This window comes from Bison bison, unplaced genomic scaffold, assembly GCF_000754665.1.
Source record: "Bison bison bison isolate TAMUID 2011002044 unplaced genomic scaffold, Bison_UMD1.0 scf7180017864524, whole genome shotgun sequence".
Classification (NCBI taxonomy): domain Eukaryota; kingdom Metazoa; phylum Chordata; class Mammalia; order Artiodactyla; family Bovidae; genus Bison; species Bison bison.
This window is the reverse complement of record NW_011495075.1, coordinates 3,389,142-3,407,585: the sequence shown is the minus strand read 5'-3', so window position 1 is coordinate 3,407,585 and position 18,444 is coordinate 3,389,142. Positions and strand designations below refer to the sequence as shown.

Sequence of the window (18,444 nt, the reverse complement as noted above, 5' to 3'; positions counted from 1 at the left end):
GTCCTAATCAACCCAAGTTGTGTCTGAAGTCTGGTGACAACAGATGATGGTCTGGGAGTCAGTCACTCATCACAGTGCAGACTTAACCACTCACTCAAACCCTGGCAGCTCTTGCTTGTGCGTGACCTTGACCTTGCACATATTGATGTTCAAAGTGTACTGAGTGCCTGCTGTGTGCTTTTGCCATTAAGATACTCACTGTTCAGTGTGAGGAAAAGGCAGACCCATACTAAGCAATGCCATAAGTGAAAGCCCAGAGAAATCATTAGGTGGCGCGGTGGTGGAGTCCGCCTGCAGTGCAGGAGATGCAAGAGATCTGGGTCTGATCCCTGGGTCAGGAAGATCCCCTGGAGAAGGACATGGCTACCCATTTCTTCTCCATTCCTGCCTAGAAAGTTCTGTGGACCGACGAGCCTGGTGGGCTACAGTCCATGGGGTTGCAAAGAGTCGGACACGATTGACTGAACACATGAGTGAAATGATGGAGAGATCACTAGAACACGAATGAGGGCACTGAATTTAACCTGAGGGGCTCAGACTGGCTTCCTGCAGACTCTGGATCGGATGCCAAGTGATATGTAGGCATGAACCAAGAGAATGGGCATCCAAGATGGGTTCCTTTGCAAAAGCTTAGGAATGAGATACCCCCTTATGGCCTGAGAGGGGACCGAACACCGATTTGGCATGGCTACAAGGTCAGTCCTTTAGAACCCTAAGGAGAGTGAGTCATTTGAAACAATCTTTTTATGAAAACACACAGGAGTAGTTTTCTGTTACCCAGAGTCCTCCACAAGTAAATGATTAAGTCTTGTTCATTTTCATTTGATGTTAACAAAAAAAAAGAAAAAAAGGACATAAACCTCTTTTGTGTAATCCCTGGCTTCTTCCCTTTGCTAGGAGCAATACCAATTTCTGTATGACGTCATTGCTAGCACCTATCCTGCCCAGAATGGACAAGTAAAGAAAAGCAAGCATCCAGAAGATAAGGTTGAGATTGATAACGAGGTGGACAAAGCTAAGCCGGATGCTAACTGCACAAGCCCCCCGGAGGCCCTGGAGAAGACTTCCGAAGGAGACAAAGAGGCTGGAGGCACCAAACCCACAGAAGGTGCTGAGGGGCCGGAGCACGCCGCCAACGGTCCCGCGAGTCCCGTTTTAACTCAGAGTGCATAGGAAAGACAGACGTGGGGCAGCTCCAAACCCCGGATTCAAAGTTGTCTCTACTTTTCTAGAACTAGAGAGGCAGAATAGACACACAGTGGATTCATGGAGGGCGTGGACTGGGGTTTGCAGGAAACTTTGGTTTTACACCTGTAGAAAAATATTTAAGACAGTTTCGCTGGAGCATTTTTGTACAGTTTTACGCTTATTTTAAGTTTTATCCATCTCTATCATCCAGCAAGAAGCAGCTTGTTTGTAGTCTTTGTGTGTGTGTGTGTGTGTGTGAAAGAGAAAGAGGCAGAAACAGACAGATATGGGGGGTGAGTTAGAGGATGCCTTCAAGTAAATCTAAATGCTCTGAGAAACTTTGCCATTTTGGTTTTGAAGAAAAATGACAGTATTTTATACTAGAAATAATAACTTTGCTCAAAGGTTGTATTTTTTTAAAATCATAAATTGTGTATGTGCTGCCAGTAAGAAGGACATGTACATTTCTAGAATGACCTCAAGATGGCCTCCTTGTCCTGCTGAAATACATCTTATGATTTCCTATTTTACTTCCAGAAATAGACATAAAAATAGATGGTTGTACTACGGGACAGTTAACTAAATTAACATTTGGAAATCTTATATTCCATATGTCAGCATTTAGTCCAATACTTCAGGCTTATTTAATCTAATTTAAAATTTCAAGAAAGCCTATCTTGTTATCTGCACGTCGTGTTTATAATTTTGAAGTACAGATTATTCTCTGTATAATATGTGAAATTTATTGCTTGAAATTTTGACCCAAAACTATGTGTTTGCTACAATTGAGCTTCAATAAACATCTTTAAATAAATGTAATGTGTGTTCAATCCTTAGGACAAAAGTAGAGTCATTAGAATGTATTTGTGCTAAATATTTACATATGAAGCCTAACATATCTATTTTTATGGAATAAGACATTGATAGGACGTATATAATATTGCACATGCATAGTTTTCATGGTTAAGTTTGTTCTTGTCTCACTGAAATGCATTTACTCTGAATTTCTCAAATATTTAGACTACTTTTTACCATGAATTGGTAACAGCAACCACAATAAAATTCAACTATTACCTTTTCTTGTATATAATGTATTGTGTCACATGTTCATATATGAACTATGTAAGCATGTATTAAAATATAGGCTTTTTGCAGTTAACGTTTGTGTAACAGCTTTATAGGTCTCATTTTATAAAAGACCTATAGTCTAATAATTGTTTGGGACCTGAAAAAATGCAAGAAAAGGTAACAAACAAAACCCTTTTTATTGAATTACACATGAGTTTATTACAGTAGTCACCAGCAGCCTCTGAGTTGGCGTGGTTTTCTACATTTTCACTCTCTTGACTAAGTTTAAGTGTGTCAACTATGCATATTCAATTGTTTTCCATTCAACTCACATTTGTCTTACGTTCAGCCTTCTATTTCTTTTATTACTATACACACAAAATTAGCAATAAATATTTACCTTATTTTATAGTACTGTGCCATTAACTTAGGAGAAGTGAATTTTAGAATGAAGCAAGTTTCTAATTTACATTGTTTAGTTACTAATGAAAAAAGAGGTTTTAGGAGTCAGCAGCTATGAGCTCCAGAAAGAAAGAAAACTGGCCTTCACTTCTTTCATTCAAACTCTGTACCTCAGTTTCTTTAATAGAAACTTGATCAGTTACCATTTATGCTATGGTATAGTTAAAATTTAGAGTTTTTTATTTTTATTTTTAGAGATTTCAGCTGCAAGTGACATCTCAAAATGTGAACGTTGTGTGTTTAAATGTGTATTTTCCACTTGAGTCCATCCTTTTGAGAAGACACAAAATAAATTCTTAAATAATAGAGCAATAGTAATTTCTCTTATCAATAGTTTAACAGAAGCAAACTGGAAACATGTTTTTCTTCTGCACATGAGAAGTTGCAGTAAAGGATGAGCTGGGGGAGTGGTCAGACAGAAGGTTCGTTACTCCTAAGACGTTACCATTTTACTATGAAAACTGAATCTTTGCAGAAAAGAAATATACATTTTAACATCTTTAAGCAAAGATAAAACTGTGTGAAATATTAGCTGAATGTCTTTGCAATGAATTTTTTACATGTAAGCTTTTAGCTTTTACTCAGAAGTGTAATACTCAACAGGGCTTCACCAGTGGCTCAGACAGTAAAGAATCTGCCTGCATTGTGGGAGATCTAGATGGCTTTTAGAACTCTAATACGTACACAGTGGTACTTTCAAATCTATTTTTGTTCTTGCTAAAACATTGCATATGAAGCTTGTGATTTCTTATAACTAATTAGAACTGATCTTTTTAATTTAGTTTTTAATTTACTCTGGAGATTTGTTATAAAATGTTCTCATAGCACTCTATTAGGTCCAGGAAAGTGGGTGGTAATTGCCCTGGCTAATTGCAACAAATCTCTTGATATAAAGACCTTCAAAATGCACAACTTCAAAGGAAAGGACTATCTGTTAAAATGAGTAGAAAAGGCTATGCTTTCATTCTCTTACACAGATTTTACAGTTGGAAGGGTCTAAAGGTTCTTCAAAAGATATGCTCAAATTTGTGGTTTTTTTCATTTCCTATTTCAGGTGAAAAGATTTATTCTGCTAAAGGTCCATTTTCTATAGTCCTTCTTTTGTAAAGTGTTGGTTGCTCAGTCCTGCCTGACTTTTTGTGACCCCATGGACTATAGCTCGCCAGGCTCTTCTGTTCACGGATTTCTCCAGGCAAGAATACGGCAGTGGGTAGCCATTCCCTTCTCCAGAGGATCTTCTCCACCCAGGGATCAAACCCAGGTCTTTTGCTTTGCAGGTGGATTCTTTACGATCTGAGTCAACAGGGAAGACCCTTCTTTTGCAAACCTCTTCACATTTTCTTGGATCAATACTTATCAAGGGGGTATACATCCTGTATCATTTCTTAATAAATAGAAATATTATTACTATAATAACATTTATTGAGGTATAATTCACGCCAGGCATTTTATTTTATCTGCATCTGTTTCTCTAGATAAATTTTATGCCGCACATGCTCGTAATATCTCCATTTTATAGGTGAGGAGTTGAGTCTTAGAGAAGGTAGGTGCCTGGCCTGTTATAACACATTTGGCAAATGATAGACTCAGGGTTTAACCAGCTCTTCCTGGCATCATAGTCTGTGTTCTGCCCTTCTGCCTTCCCGGGTATTAACTTTGTTCATGTGTTTTGAAAAATCAGTGGAAAAAACAGTCTAAACTTATTTGCTGTCTTTATCCCATGATTAAAACAAAAACAAAATCACGTGAAGTATATGGCTCTCGCAACAGCACCGTACAATGTCGTAAGCTTAGCTGAACTCATAACACTGAAATTATTATCCCAAAACAAACACACTCTTAAACATCCCTGGGAAAGGATGGTCCTCATAACGCATATAAACAAAGATCACCTCATCCCCGGAGGGAGTGCCAGGAAATAAAAGCCAACAGTAAATCTCAAATGTCATCGCTCCATTGTCTCTCAGTTTGGTAAGAAGAACAAGTTCTCACTGTTTAGATCACATTTCAGTGTGTTTGTCAGACGACCCATCAATCAGGATTTGAAACCCGTTAACACAGCACCATCAAATGCAAACCACATTTGTGGAGATTATGACTCATGCCCCATCTCTGGTGAGCGAATCCCAGGGAGATTGGTTCTTCCGACCTGTTGTTGCTCAATCGTTAAGTTGTGTCCGTCTCTGTGACCCCATGGACGATAACACGTCAGGTGTCTCTGTCCTTCACTATCTCCCAGAGTTTGCTTAAATTCATACCCATTGAGTTGGTGATACCATCCAACCATCTCATCCTCTGCCACTCCCTTCTCCTCCTGCCCTAATTTTTTCTAGCATCAGGGTCTTTTCCAAAGACCATTTGATCCCTCAGGGAAGCCCTGCCAATGACCTAGCTGTCCCCAAACTTAGGATGCCAGGGATCTGGAAGTAGGCTTCCTGTGTAAAAGAACACAGAAATTCCCCTCTAGAAAAACCAGGGCTTTCTTGATTCATATGTTCCTTTTAACCATAGTATAAGTGGGACCTCTGGGATGTTATGTTTAATTTCCCTTGAACAGAGAACTTGGTGGACTTGATAGAACTTCTTAGGTATAACAAACCCCACCAAGAGAGGCTGATGACATGTCAAAGAATAAAAATATCTTCTTGAATTTTTATGGATTGCATGATGTTAGCATGCTCACTCTGTAAGGCAAGGAGAAGGTTAGGCAGTAGGGAGGGAAAGAGTCTGTGCCCTGCCAGTATTTCGGATGAAAGATGGGATGGAGTTGAGTTGCCCACAGAACTTGCCCCCATTTGTTAACATGGGCTCAAGGAAGGGGTTTCCTCAAGATGTGCTTAGATAACTGTGGATTGAGAATTTTTCCTGGCAATTCATAATTTACATTTTTCATTAGTTCAGACTAAATCATCCCTCATGAATTATGTTGCATGACTTTTGTCACATGAGTTATAAAACAGAAGGCGGAGAATTGAATTAGTACATTTATAAGAAATTGACATGCAGTAAACCCCTTTATGGGAGAAGGCGATGGCACCCACTCCAGTGCTCCTGCCTGGAAAATCCCATGGACGGAGGAGCCTGGTGCGCTGCAGTCCATGGGGTCTCGAAGAGTCGGACACGACTAAGCGACTGCACTTTCACTTTTCACTTTCCTGCATTGGAGAAGAAAATGGCAACCCACTCCAGTGTTCTTGCCCGGAGAATCCCAGGGATGGGGGAGCCTGGTGGGCTGCCGTCTACGGGGTCGCACAGAGTCAGACACGACTGAAGCGACTTAGCAGCAGCAGCAAATCCCTTTATAAGGGGGTCTCCATTTATATTTAATCATTTGCTCTCATTGCATGGACAGTCTAAAGACAGGGATAGAAAACAGGATATGCAGAAGATTTAAAGCTAAAAGTTGGGTATTTGTCATAATTTGGGGGTAGTGGTGGTATGAATTGGGAGATTGGGATTGGTGTATAAAAGAGATAACTAATAAAAATGCAATAGCTAACTAAGGCACACCTACTGTGTAGGACAAGGGGCTCCACTCAGTTCCGGGGGTAGGAAGGAGATCTAAAAGAGAGGGAGTATATGTGTATGTGTAGCTGATTTACTTGCTGTGCAGTATAAACGAATACAACATTGTAAAACAACTAAAGCCCAATAAAAAAAATTGTACAAAAATAAATGTGTAAACAAAAAAACTTACTCAACAGCTGTCTAGTATCTGCTTTGAGTTACTCTGGGTTACTCTGGGAGATACTCTCCCATTGTTTCTCAGCCATTGTAGTGGGTGTTCATAGACAATAGCAAAGAACAGTTAGCTAGCTATGTAAGGTAATGCTCTGCCGAACATCTTAGCAATGGTTATTTTTACAACATTTTTAAAAACATGTGTTTTTCTCCCTCTTACACTCTTGTGTCCCTGAGGATGCACTCTGATTAGGTTACACATCTTCAATAATCCATTAGCTCTTTGTCCTAGAAGCTTCATGATGACGTTCTCCCACACTATTTTGGAATGTCTAATAATCCTAAAGAACTCCCTCTTGGAGGACACAAGTACACCGCCACCACAGGCGACCACAGTCGGTTCAACATCCAAGAAACGCTTTGTCTCAACAGCTGGAGTCATGTGAATTACGAGAGAAAATACGTGTCAATGATATAAGAGCAGTGCACTTTCATCTGGGTTTTTCAGTGTGTGTGCAAGCGTGTGGGTTTCCCTTAATATAGTCTAACATTTCTCATCTGAGCTCACAGTTGGTTTTAGTTTTATAAAATGACTTCTTAAATGAAACAAGTTATTTCTGTAAATAAAACAGGCTTTGGCAGTATGCTCTTTGTTTAGAGTAGCATTAAATCATGGAAGTCAAATTTCTCTTTGATGAGAGTCAGTGGTAAATAAACTCTATTTGTTCTTGGAAGAAGTAGCAAAATATTTATTCACAATTTAAATACAGGAAGTTAAAAAAGGTCAAAATCAGTGACAGGTTTAGTCAAATTACTAAAATCCACTCTTTCTCTCTACAGATTTTTATAGTGTATTTTAATCCAAAGCCCTGTAGTCATTCAGAGAACATGCGAATTTCAGAAATAAAATCAACTCTAAATTTATACAATGTTAAAGGAAGAGATTAATTTTATTTAGCATTGCAAGATGACATACTTTGTAAATAATTCATTATTTAATGTCGTTCTACATTTATATATTTTTCATGTGGAGATTTACATATAAGATATCTTTCTAGGAATATTATCTGAGATTTGTGTTTTATGTAGCAGCTAAAATTATTACAAGTGCAAGACATGTTTTGATATGAATTTTTACAAGAAGAAAAAAAAAAAAAAAGAACTGGGAATGGTTTGGAATTTCCATGGAGAGCTCTGGTCCTCCTTCTCCTCTCTGTGCATTCACTTCACATGCTCGTCTGAAGCCTCACCAGTTCCTGCCACCACCTTGGCCACCAGACCTCCTACCCTCAGTTCAGTTCAGTTCAGTTCAGTTGCTCAGTCGTGTCTGACTCTTTGCCACCCCATGAACTGCAGCACACCAGGCTTCCCTGTCCATCACCAACTCCTGGAACTTGCTCACACTCATGTCCATCAAGTCAATGATGCCATCCAACCATCTCATCCTCTGTCATCCCCTTCTCCTCCTGCCTTCAATCTTTCCCAGCATCAGGGTCTTTTCCAATGAGTCAGTTATTCACAATCAGGGGGCCAAAGTACTGGAGTTTCAGCTTCAGCATCAGTCCTTCCAATGAACACCCAGGACTGATTTCCTTTAGGATGGACTGGTTGGATCTCCTTGCAGTCCAAGGGACTCTCAAGAGTCTTCTCCAACACCACAGTTCAAAAGCATCAATTCTTCCGCACTCAGCTTTCTTTATCGTCTAACTCTCACATCCAGGAATACGTGACTATTGGAAAAACCACAGCTTTGACTAGACGGACCCTTGTTGGTACAGTAATGTCCCTGCTTTTTAATATGCTGGCTAGGTTGGTCATAGCTTTTCTTCCAAGGAGCAAGTGTCTTTTAATTTCAGACCTCCTACCCTACTGACAATTAACTCTGAATTGGTCCAATTTCTCCTATCTCTGTTCCCACTTCCAATCTTGCAATTTCTCAGCTTAGAACTACTATTACTTTTAAAAGCTTAAAATCAACAGTGTAGGAGGGTTCCCTTTTTCGCCACCCTCTTCAGTATTTATTATTTGTAGACTTTTTGATGCAGACCATTCTGATGGGTATGAGGTGGTACCTCATTGTGGTTTGATTTACATTTCTCCAGTGATTAGAGATGTAAGTTGGTACAGCTGCTACAGAGAGCAGTGTGGAGCTTTCTTAAAAAGTTAAAAACAGAGTTCCCCTGTGATCCTGCAATCTCACTCCTGGCCATATATCCAGAGAAAACAATACTTCAGAAAGATACACACACACACGTGTTCATTGCAGCATTAATTACCATAGCCAAGACATGGAAGCCAACAGCCTAAACAACCATCAACAGAGGAATGGATACGAAAGATGCGGTACGGGGCTTCCCTGGTGGCTCGGGGTACAGACTCTGGCTGGCAATGCAGGAGACATGGATTCAATCCCTGATCGGGAAGATCTCACACGCCATGGAGCAACGAAGCCTATTCACCACAGCTGCTGAGACGGTGCTCCAGAGCCCAGGAGCTGCAGCTTCGGAGCCCACAGCCCACAGCTGCTGTAGAGCGCCCATGCTCTACAGCAAGAGGAGCCCCTGCAGGAGAAGCCAGCACATCGCAGCTGGAGAGCAGCCCCCAACTGCCGCAACCAGAGAAAAGCCCGTGTGGCAATGAAGACCCAGCACGGCCAACAATGAAAAAAACTTAAATTTGAAAAAAGAAGCCATGTGGTACCTAAACATAGACAATGGAGTACTACTCAGCCGTCTGAAGAGAATGAAATAAAGATTATCATACTAAGTGAAGTACATCAGGCAAATACCTATGATATCATTTAAATGTGGAACCTAAAAAAAAATACAAATGTACTTATATACAAAACAGAAAATAGACCCACAGACATAGAAAACAAACTTATGGTTACAAAAGGGGAAAGGTGGAGGATAAATTAGGAGTTTGGGATTAATATATATAAACTAATACATATCAAATAGGTAACCAACAAGGACCTACTGTATAGCACAAGGAGCTATACTCAAAATCTTGTAATAACTTATAAAGGAAAACTATCTGAAACATACTTTCTATTATAAGTTATCCAGTGAGATATATCTCGACATCATTTATCAAAGCGACGGTCCTCTCCCCATTGAATATTCTTGGTACACTTGTCATAGGTTGTTGTTCAGTCTCTAAGTCCCGTCTGACTCTTTGCCACGCCATGGACTACAGCACGTGAGGCTCCTCTGTCCTCCACCATCTCCTGGAGTCTACTCAAACTCATGTCCATTGAGTCAGCGATGCCCTCCAACCGTCTCATCCCCTGTCGTCCCCTTCTCCTCCCGCCCTCAATATCTCCCAGCATCAGGGTCTTTTCCAATGAGTCAGCTGTTCGCGTGAAGTGGCCAGAGTAGTGGAGCTTTAGCTTCAGCATCAGTCCTTCCCATGAATATTCAGGATTGTCATAGATTAATTGACTGTATATGAGGGGCTTTATTTTGGGGCTCTCTGCATTTCCAACTTTTATATTTAGATTTTACTTTTTCATGATTTTTTTCATGAACTGTGTCTTTGAATTTCTCTTCCATACATTTGATTTCTTTTTTTAAATTTAAATTTATTTTAATTGGAGGCTAATTACTTTACAGTATTGTATTGGTTTTGCCATACATCAACATGAATCTGCCACGGGTGTACACGTGTTCCCAATCCTGAACCCCCCCTCCCACCTCCCTCCCCATACCATCCCTCTGGGTCATCCCAGTGCACCAGCCCCAAGCATCCTGTATCCTGTATCAAACCTGGACTGGTGATTTGTTTCTTATATGATGTTATACATGTTTTAATGCCATTCTCCCAAATCATCCCTACCTCCCTCTCCCACAGAGTCCAAAAGACTGTTCTATAATCTGTGTCTCTTTTGCTGTCTCTCATACAGGGTTATCGTTACCATCTTTCTAAATTCCATATATATGCATTAGTATACTGTATTGGTGTTTTTCTTTCTGGCTTCCTTCACTCTGTATAATCGGCTCCAGTTTTGTCCACCTCATTAGAACTGATTCAAATGTTTTCTTTTTAATGGCTGAGTAATACTCCATTGTGTATATGTACCACAGCTTTCTTATCCATTCATCTGCTGATGGACATCTAGGTTGCTTCCATGTCCTGGCTATTATAAACAGTGCTGCGATGAACATTGGGTTACACGTGTCTCTTTCCCTTCTGGTTTCCTCAGTGTGTATGCCCAGCAGTGGGATTGCTGGGTCATAAGGCAGTTCTATTTCCAGTTTTGTAAGGAATCTCCACACTGTTCTCCATAGTGGCTGTACTAGTTTGCATTCCCACCAACAGTGTAAAAGGGTTCCCTTTTCTCCACACTCTCTCCAGCCTTTATTGCTTGTAGACTTTTGGATCGGAGCCATTCTGACTGGCATGAAATGGTACCTCATAGTGGTTTTGATTTGCATTTCTCTGATAATGAGTGATGTTGAGCATCTTTTCATGTGTTTGTTAGCCATCTGTATGTCTTCTTTGGAGAAATGTCTATTTAGTTCTTTGGCGCATTTTTTGATTGGGTCATTTATTTTTCTGGAATTGAGCTGCAGGAGTTGCTTGTGTATTTTTGAGATTAGTTGTTTGTCAGTTGCTTCATTTGCTATTATTTTCTCCCATTCTGAAGGCTGTCTTTTCACCTTGCTTATAGTTTCCTTTGTTGTGCAGAAGCTACATTTGATTTCTTTTGGGGACATTTTCTCAAATTTCTACATCTGTTAGATTCCTTCTGATTTTTAAAGGCATTTCTCTTTCATTTCCAGCATTGGCTGTTACTTCTGGGCAGTCTAATGGTACTTGATTTCTGATACCTGTTTTTGGAGGTTTCTTGTTTTCCTTCCTGAGATATTTTAGGATCTATTATTCACCATAAGGTTTTGTTTTGTTTGTTTTCTTTTTAATGTTACTCTTTTAGTCACTTGTGAGGCCTCTTCATGTGGAAATGAATATTTTCCAGTTTGGGGAAATTTCCCTAAATCATGTCTGTGATGATTTCTTTCCTCTTTTAATTCTCAGTCTCTAGATCTCTCTCTCTCTTTTCCTCCCCCATTTCATTTTCTTCTTTATATGTGTGTGAGGGGAGGTAAAGATTACATTTGTTTTTATATTGAACTTCTTAATTCTCAAATTTTCTTTTATTTATTTTGCTTAAAATAAAACATTATTTTTTGGTCTCCTCTCTGAGTCTTCAACTTCATTTTCTACCTTACATTGATTATTCCTTCTAAAATATAATTTTAGTAATAAGAATTTTTACTAATTGATTAATTAATTTATTCTCAGGATCTCCATTTTTAATCACCTCATGTTGATACTTTATGATGGGAAACATTCTCTGAGCATATTAATTACCATTTTTTCCTATCCCTTATATTGTCTATATTTAGTCTACATTTCTTTTGCTCGACTATAGACTTTTGTCCTTTCTTGGTGACCTAGTAAGTTCTTATCACAGACTGGTGAACCTCTATGCCTTTAAGACACATCCCAAATATCATCAATCTCTAAGTATCTTCTTACTACTTCAGTTAGACTTCATCACCCCTTCGCCTTACTCTCCTTGCACAGTTTTTAGAACTCTACTGTGGTTTTCGTCGATGTCATATTCCATGATGACTATTATCCAAGTGTCTCAGGAAACTCAGCTGCTCAAAATCAAGAATTATGTCAGAATTTGTGTATCCTTTCTGTAGCAACTTCTAGTAGCAGGAACATTGGAGGGTCACTGCTGCTGCTAAGTTGCTTCAGTCGTGTCTGACTCTGTGCGACCCCATAGACGGCAGCCCACCAGGCTCCTCCATCCATGGGATTCTCCAGGCAAGAGCACTGGAATGGGCTGCCATTTCCTCCTCCATGGAGAGCCACTACACGTGTTTTAATGCGGTCAGTCCTCTCTCAGGTTTCTTCTGCACAGACATACTTTTATTACCCTTTGCTTTACCACACTTTACAAATGCTTCCTCGTTTACACACTGAAGGTTAGTGGCAAACCTGGCTTGTCAGGTGATGGCTTTCTTTTTAAATTAATAAAGTATTTTTACTTAAGAAATTTACACTTTTAAAAGACATAATGATTTGCACACTTAGTAAGCTACAGTACAGTATAAACAAGATTTCATGTGCACTGGGAAACCAGAAGAAAATGAACATGACTCCCTTCATTAAGACATTCACTTTATGGCAGCGGTCTGGACCTGAAACCATGATATCTCCAAGATCTGCCCGTATAAATTTATACTGTGCTGCATGTGCTAAGTTGCTTCAGTTGTGCCCAACTCTTTGCAGCCCATGGACTGTAGGCTGCCAGGCTCCTCTGTCCATGGGATTCTCCAGGAAAGAATACTGGAGTGAGTTGCCATTTCCTCCTCCAGGGGTTCTTCCCAACCCAGGGATCAAACCCACGTCTCTTATGCTTCCTGCATTGGCAGGCGGGCTCTTTCCCACTAGTGTCACCTGGGAAGCCGCCTCAAGTAAAATACTGATTTGGTGATGATGATAGAACAGCTGATCCTTAACTTTATCACCCTGTCTTCTCATCCAAGTCCCCCACCCTGAAGAACAAAAGTCGTGCTGTTCTCCCCAGCATCGGGCACTTGCCCGCCATGGGCAACAGCCACCACCCTCTTTGTGGCATCCTTTCACTTCTGCGTCTTTTTTTTTTTTTTAATTTTACTTTATTTTTAAACTTTACAATATTGTATTAGTTTTGCCAAATATCGAAATGAATCTGCCACAGGTATACCTGTGTTCCCCATCCTGAATCCTCCTCCCTCCTCCCTCCCCATACCCTCCCTCTGGGTCGTCTTGACGTCATCAGGACTCACCTTGACAGGGCTCATGCCCCGGTGAGTTTCTCACTTGTCTTTAGAGCGCCTGATACATGGTAGGCTCCGTGCTGTGCTGTGCTTACTTGTGCAGTGGTGTCTGACTCTTTGTGACCCCATGGACTGTAGCCCACCAGGCTCCTCTGTCCACGGGATTCTCTAGGCAAGAATACTGGAGTGGGTTGCCATGCTCTTCTCCAGGGGATCTTCCAGACCCAGGAATTGAACCAGGGTGTCCTGCATTGCCGGCAGATTTTTTTTACCAGCTGAGCTACCAGGGAAGCCCATGGTAGGCTCTGGGGACATCCTAATGAAAGTGCTATTAACTGGAAGGAAGCACATTTGTGGGTGCCTTTGTGGTCGGCCACATCCCCTGCAGAGTGGAGCTAACTGCTCATGCTACACTGAGCCTGCAGCCTGGGGAGGTCTTCCTGCCATCAAACAGGAAGGGGAGGTTTCCCTGGGGCAAATTCAGAGAGGCACTAGGGTAGGAGGGAACAACAGGAGTCTCAAGGATACTCAGCATCGCCCTTGGAGGCTCTTGGGTAGACACTGTAATCTTGGAGAGAAACGTTTGGGTCTAAGACCTGTCTCCCTGGTTTTCTTACTTCACCTAAAATTAACTTCACACTCTACCTGCCATGTTTTAAGATAAGAAATGGGGTTGGCTTTGAAGCAGCTAATGAAAACCAGTGACCCAGAAGAATGAATGGGAGGGGCGTTTTTCCCATCAGACTTGTGCAAAAATGAACACGTGGTTAAATTTCATTTGGGTGCATGCTTAGCAGTTCCACTTTATCTGACTAAACAACTATTACCATTGCAGTACGATACAGAAGCCAGATCATTCAATGCAACATGATTTTACAGGGTCTCTGTGAAGTGATTTTATTACTGAACAGGCATTTAAAACATGGGTGACTTCTTTTTCCACGAGAATCTGTGTTTTTAATAAAAGAAACATTAATGCACGTGAAATAGTTCATTTTTATACAAATGCAAATAACCTTCCAAATAAGTAAAATTTACCAATGAAGAGCATTTCGGGGGGATATTATTACAAAAGAGAAGCTTTTACCTTGTTTTCCATTGTGTGTAGCTCCTCAGCACTGCGGGCTTATTACAGAGAGCTAAGCAAATATTCTGTTCCAATTTCAGTAAAATAGTCATAGTTCAATGATCAAAATAGTCATATTTCAACAGTAATTCTTAATGGATGACCGACTCAAAGAGTATCATTAATTTGTTAATTTATAAGTAAAACTGGTGTTTATATCTTTAAAAATCATACCATCATTAAAGAAAATATGAAGATTATCAAAGACATATAGCTGTGGGTTCATAATAAATGAAATGTGGAAATTCTTCATTTTTTATACATTCACTTGATAAAAATTGTCTTCAAAAAATATTTTAAAAATTAAGATTTAAAATTCTTAGACTTAAACAGTTCCGACCTCAATCAACTGTAACCTAAAGTGTCAGAGGAAATACATCCCTATATACCCACCTGGGAAGTGCAGCTTCTCTGAGCTGGCAGCCTGGGTCTCAGTCCAATCTGCCCTTCTAGCCCTTGCTTTGTACGACCTAGAAAATGTTTTGATAAAGCTTATTTAAAATAGAAAACCAGCAAGGACATACAGCATATCACAGGCAACTCTGCTCAATACTTCGTAATAACCTAAATGGAAAAATAATTTTTAAAAATAGATCATATATGTGTAGAACTGAACCACTTTGATGTATACCTGAAACATTGTCAATCAACTATGCTCCAATATGAAATAAAATTAAAATCTAAAAACCAAATACCAATAAGCAAAACTGTTGCCAGATTGGGACTTCCCTGGTCATCCAGTGGTTGAGGTTTCTCCCTAAAATTCAGGGAGTGTACGTTCGATCCCTGGTCAGGGAGCAAAGCCCTCACATGCCTCACAAGCCAAAAAACCCAAAAACATCAAACAGAAGCAAAATTGTAACAAATTCAACGAAGACTTTAAAAATGGTCCACATTAAAAAGAAAAAAAAAAAAGCTTAAAACAACAACAACAAAAAAGCTTTTGTTAACCAAATAAACATGAAAAAACAGACATCATGTAATGCTCAAAAATAAATAAATAAATAAAAGCCCTTAAAACAAATGCAATATGTATGAATTCTGTGGGATTTCTATGCTAGGGTGAGAAAACCAGACAAATAAGGCATGCAACTACTCTTTATGTGTTTTTTTTTTTTTTTTATCACTCTAAGAGGAATGTTAATTTATTAGTAAAACAAAATATCAAAATATTCAGTGTTTAAATTTGGACTTCCCCAGACTTTTTGTTTAAATCATTAACTTATTTTTAAGCTCCAACTTATTTCTTTGATGAAGACAAAATTACTTCTTTAAAAATAATTCTAAAAATTAATTTTACAGAAATAATTACTTCTCTGAGTAAAAGAAATAAAAAAATCTGTGGAGACTCCATTTTCAATTCAGGATACTTTTTCAACCAAAATATATATTTCTTTTCTGAGTGAGCGGTGAATAAAAACAAATTTAATAAAATATATGCTTTGGTTTTACTGATTTGTGCTCATATTTTCTTATTAGCTAATGCTGAACATTAAATCTCATGGGAATGATTTGTCTTCTGAATATTTTTTGACACTGGGGTGTTTTTGCGTAGATGTGCTTGAATGCTTTTCCTCACTTTCTTGTGCCAAGTAGAAAGACCAGCTGCTGCTGCTGCTAAGTCGTTGCAGTCGTGTCCGACTCTGTGCAACCCCATAGACGGCAGCCCACCAGGCTCCCCCGTCCCTGGGATTCTCCAGGCAAGAACACTGGAGTGGGTTGCCATTTCCTTCTCCGGTGCATGAAAGTGAAAAGTGAAAGGGAAGTCGCTCAGTCCTGTCTGACTCTTCGAGACCCCATGGACTGCAGCCCACCAGGCTCCTCCGTCCATGGGATTTTCCGGGCAAGAGTACTGGAGTGGGTTGCCATTGCCTTCTCCCAGAATGACCAGCAGGTTGTGCTAAAACCTTTGTAATGGTCTTACTCTGCTTGCGACTAGGGCGGAGAAGGGTGGACAGCTTCTAAATGCTATAACTCTATATGGGCTTCCCTGGTGGCTTGGATGGTAAAGAATCTGCCTGCAATGAGGTCCCTGGGGTCCGGAAGAGCCCCTGGAGAAGGGACGGTAACCTACTCCAGTAGTCTTGCCTGTAGAATCCCATGGACAGAGAAGCTTGGTGGGTTACAGGCCCTGGGACTGCAAAGAGTCAGACACGACTGAGCGATTGACACACTTCTGTGTTACGTCAGTAAGCGCAGTGGCGTATTCAGACAGGCCCGCTCTCCAGGCTCCCACATGCATGCTGGCATTGCGTCGGTAGGCTCACTCACTCTTGGGAGTGGTCCTGATGGGTCAATCATCATATTCTTTCTGTGGAGAAGGGTATTTTCTAGACCGTGTTCCAAACAGTCTTCCCAAAGTGGTCCAGCCTGACATCTCCACTCACCCCTTTCAGAAACCCACTGGTCTCTGACTTCAGACAGCAGGAACCCCTGGGAAGGGAGTTCGCTTTGGGGTCAGAGCTTCCAGAGGCAGATCCCAAGCCTCTAATCTTTGCAGCATCTTCCTCTATCTAAACCACATCGACACCAGCTCCTCCTGGGCAGAAAACATAAAAGGAGGCCCGGGTTGGTCACAGTTTTCTTTGCTCCAAATTGAAACAGTGTTGTAAAGACCCTGTCTCTGAATCTCAGTTACAGAAACAGTTGCACAGAAGCCCTTCTGTGCAATGCTTTTGGGCTCCTTGGAAGACAGAGGAAGGTCTTTTCTTCGGACTTCAGTGACTCCTTCATTAGACCTTTGCTGCTAAGTCACTTCCGTCGTGTCCGACTCTGTGCGACCCCATAGACAGCAGCCCACCAGCACCACTCTCTCCGTCCCTGAGAGTCTCCAGGCAAGAATACTGGAGTGGGTTGCCATTCCCTTCAGGGATCTTCCTGACCCAGGGATCGAACCTGGGTCTCCCCCACTGCAGGCAGCTTCCTTACTGCCTGAGCCGCTGGGGAGGCCCGTTTTGCGCAGGGCAGTGTACATATGTCAATGCCACTCTCCCGATCTGTCCCAGCCTCTCCTTCCCCACCTGTGTCCCTTAAGTCCACCTGCATCTCTGTTTCTACCCAGAAAATTGGTTCGTCTGTACCGTTCTCCCAGTTTACACATATATGTTGTTTTCAGAAAAACATGGGTGCATAAACCTGTTTATTTTAATCGTAAAAAGTCTGAAACTCTACGGAAGCTCTTAGAACAGTATTTCCTTCCCGGGAATGGTTTTTGTCTCCATCTCAGTTGTGGTCTTGATTTCGTACAGTCCTTCCCTTGGGCCCGAGCTTATCTCTGCAGGTCTGATCATCTTTGGAGGTTATGCCTCTAAAAACGCTGGCCTCGAGATCTTCCCAGAACTGCTCAAGAGCTGGAGTCTGCAAACTCACATACCTTCAGAGGTTAGGAAAATAACAAGAAGGAATGGAAAAGCTTGATAAAATATTAAGGGTGGCAGCTTCAAAAACATGGAAAATGCATACCCCTAAAAGCACTCACATTCAATTATTTTTAGAGTGTGGCTCTGGCCTGAGTAAACACGCTGGCAGCCTGAGCCTGACGCCGCCCCCGGGCTCAGTTCACCAGTCCTGTTTCCGTCCCAGAGAACTGTTGCGACCCATCTGCCAGGGCGCTCTTCACTTCATCTTCTTCTGTTTCTTCACATTTATATACTGTAATTCCACCGCTGAAGAGGAAGAGGAGGAGGAAGACCTGGAGGAGGAGGACAAGAGGGGGAAGGGGTCTTTGTTCTGCTCAGGGAGACAACGGCTTCTTTCCCCCTGCTGCACTTTGCGCTTGAAGCGTCGCCCTGCTCTCCGCTGGGCTCAGTTTCTGCGCACGATCGTCTTCAGGGCTTTTACTGAATTCTGACACATGTTCTCACCCACTGTTTTCACTGTGGTCACCATCCTCGAAGGGTGACCATCTCAGAAGATCGCAAAGCATCCCCTAAAGGCAAAGCTCCCCAACCAGCCGAGCCGGACCCCTAGGCATGCCTTGACCTCGACTCCCACCGTCCTCACGGGGTCCTGAAGCCACACAGCCTCGAAGCTGGCTGCCCACGGACGGGGCAAGCTCCTGTGCGGGCGACAACGTCTCACTTT

General features: G+C 41.2%; 1 protein-coding gene across 6 annotated transcripts in view; it reads left to right on the top strand.

Annotated features, from left to right (window-relative positions):
* The window catches only part of PTPRC (protein tyrosine phosphatase, receptor type, C), a 129,571-nt gene extending 127,569 nt beyond the window's left edge, over nucleotides 1–2,002 (top strand). For all 6 annotated transcript variants that reach the window (XM_010831088.1, XM_010831084.1, XM_010831089.1 and 3 more), the window contains one exon: nucleotides 898–2,002. In XM_010831088.1, coding sequence (XP_010829390.1) covers nucleotides 898–1,173 — 276 coding nt within the window. In that variant the 3' untranslated portion in view covers nucleotides 1,174–2,002. The remainder of the gene's footprint in view (nucleotides 1–897) is intronic.
* The last annotated feature ends 16,442 nt before the right edge of the window (nucleotides 2,003–18,444 follow it).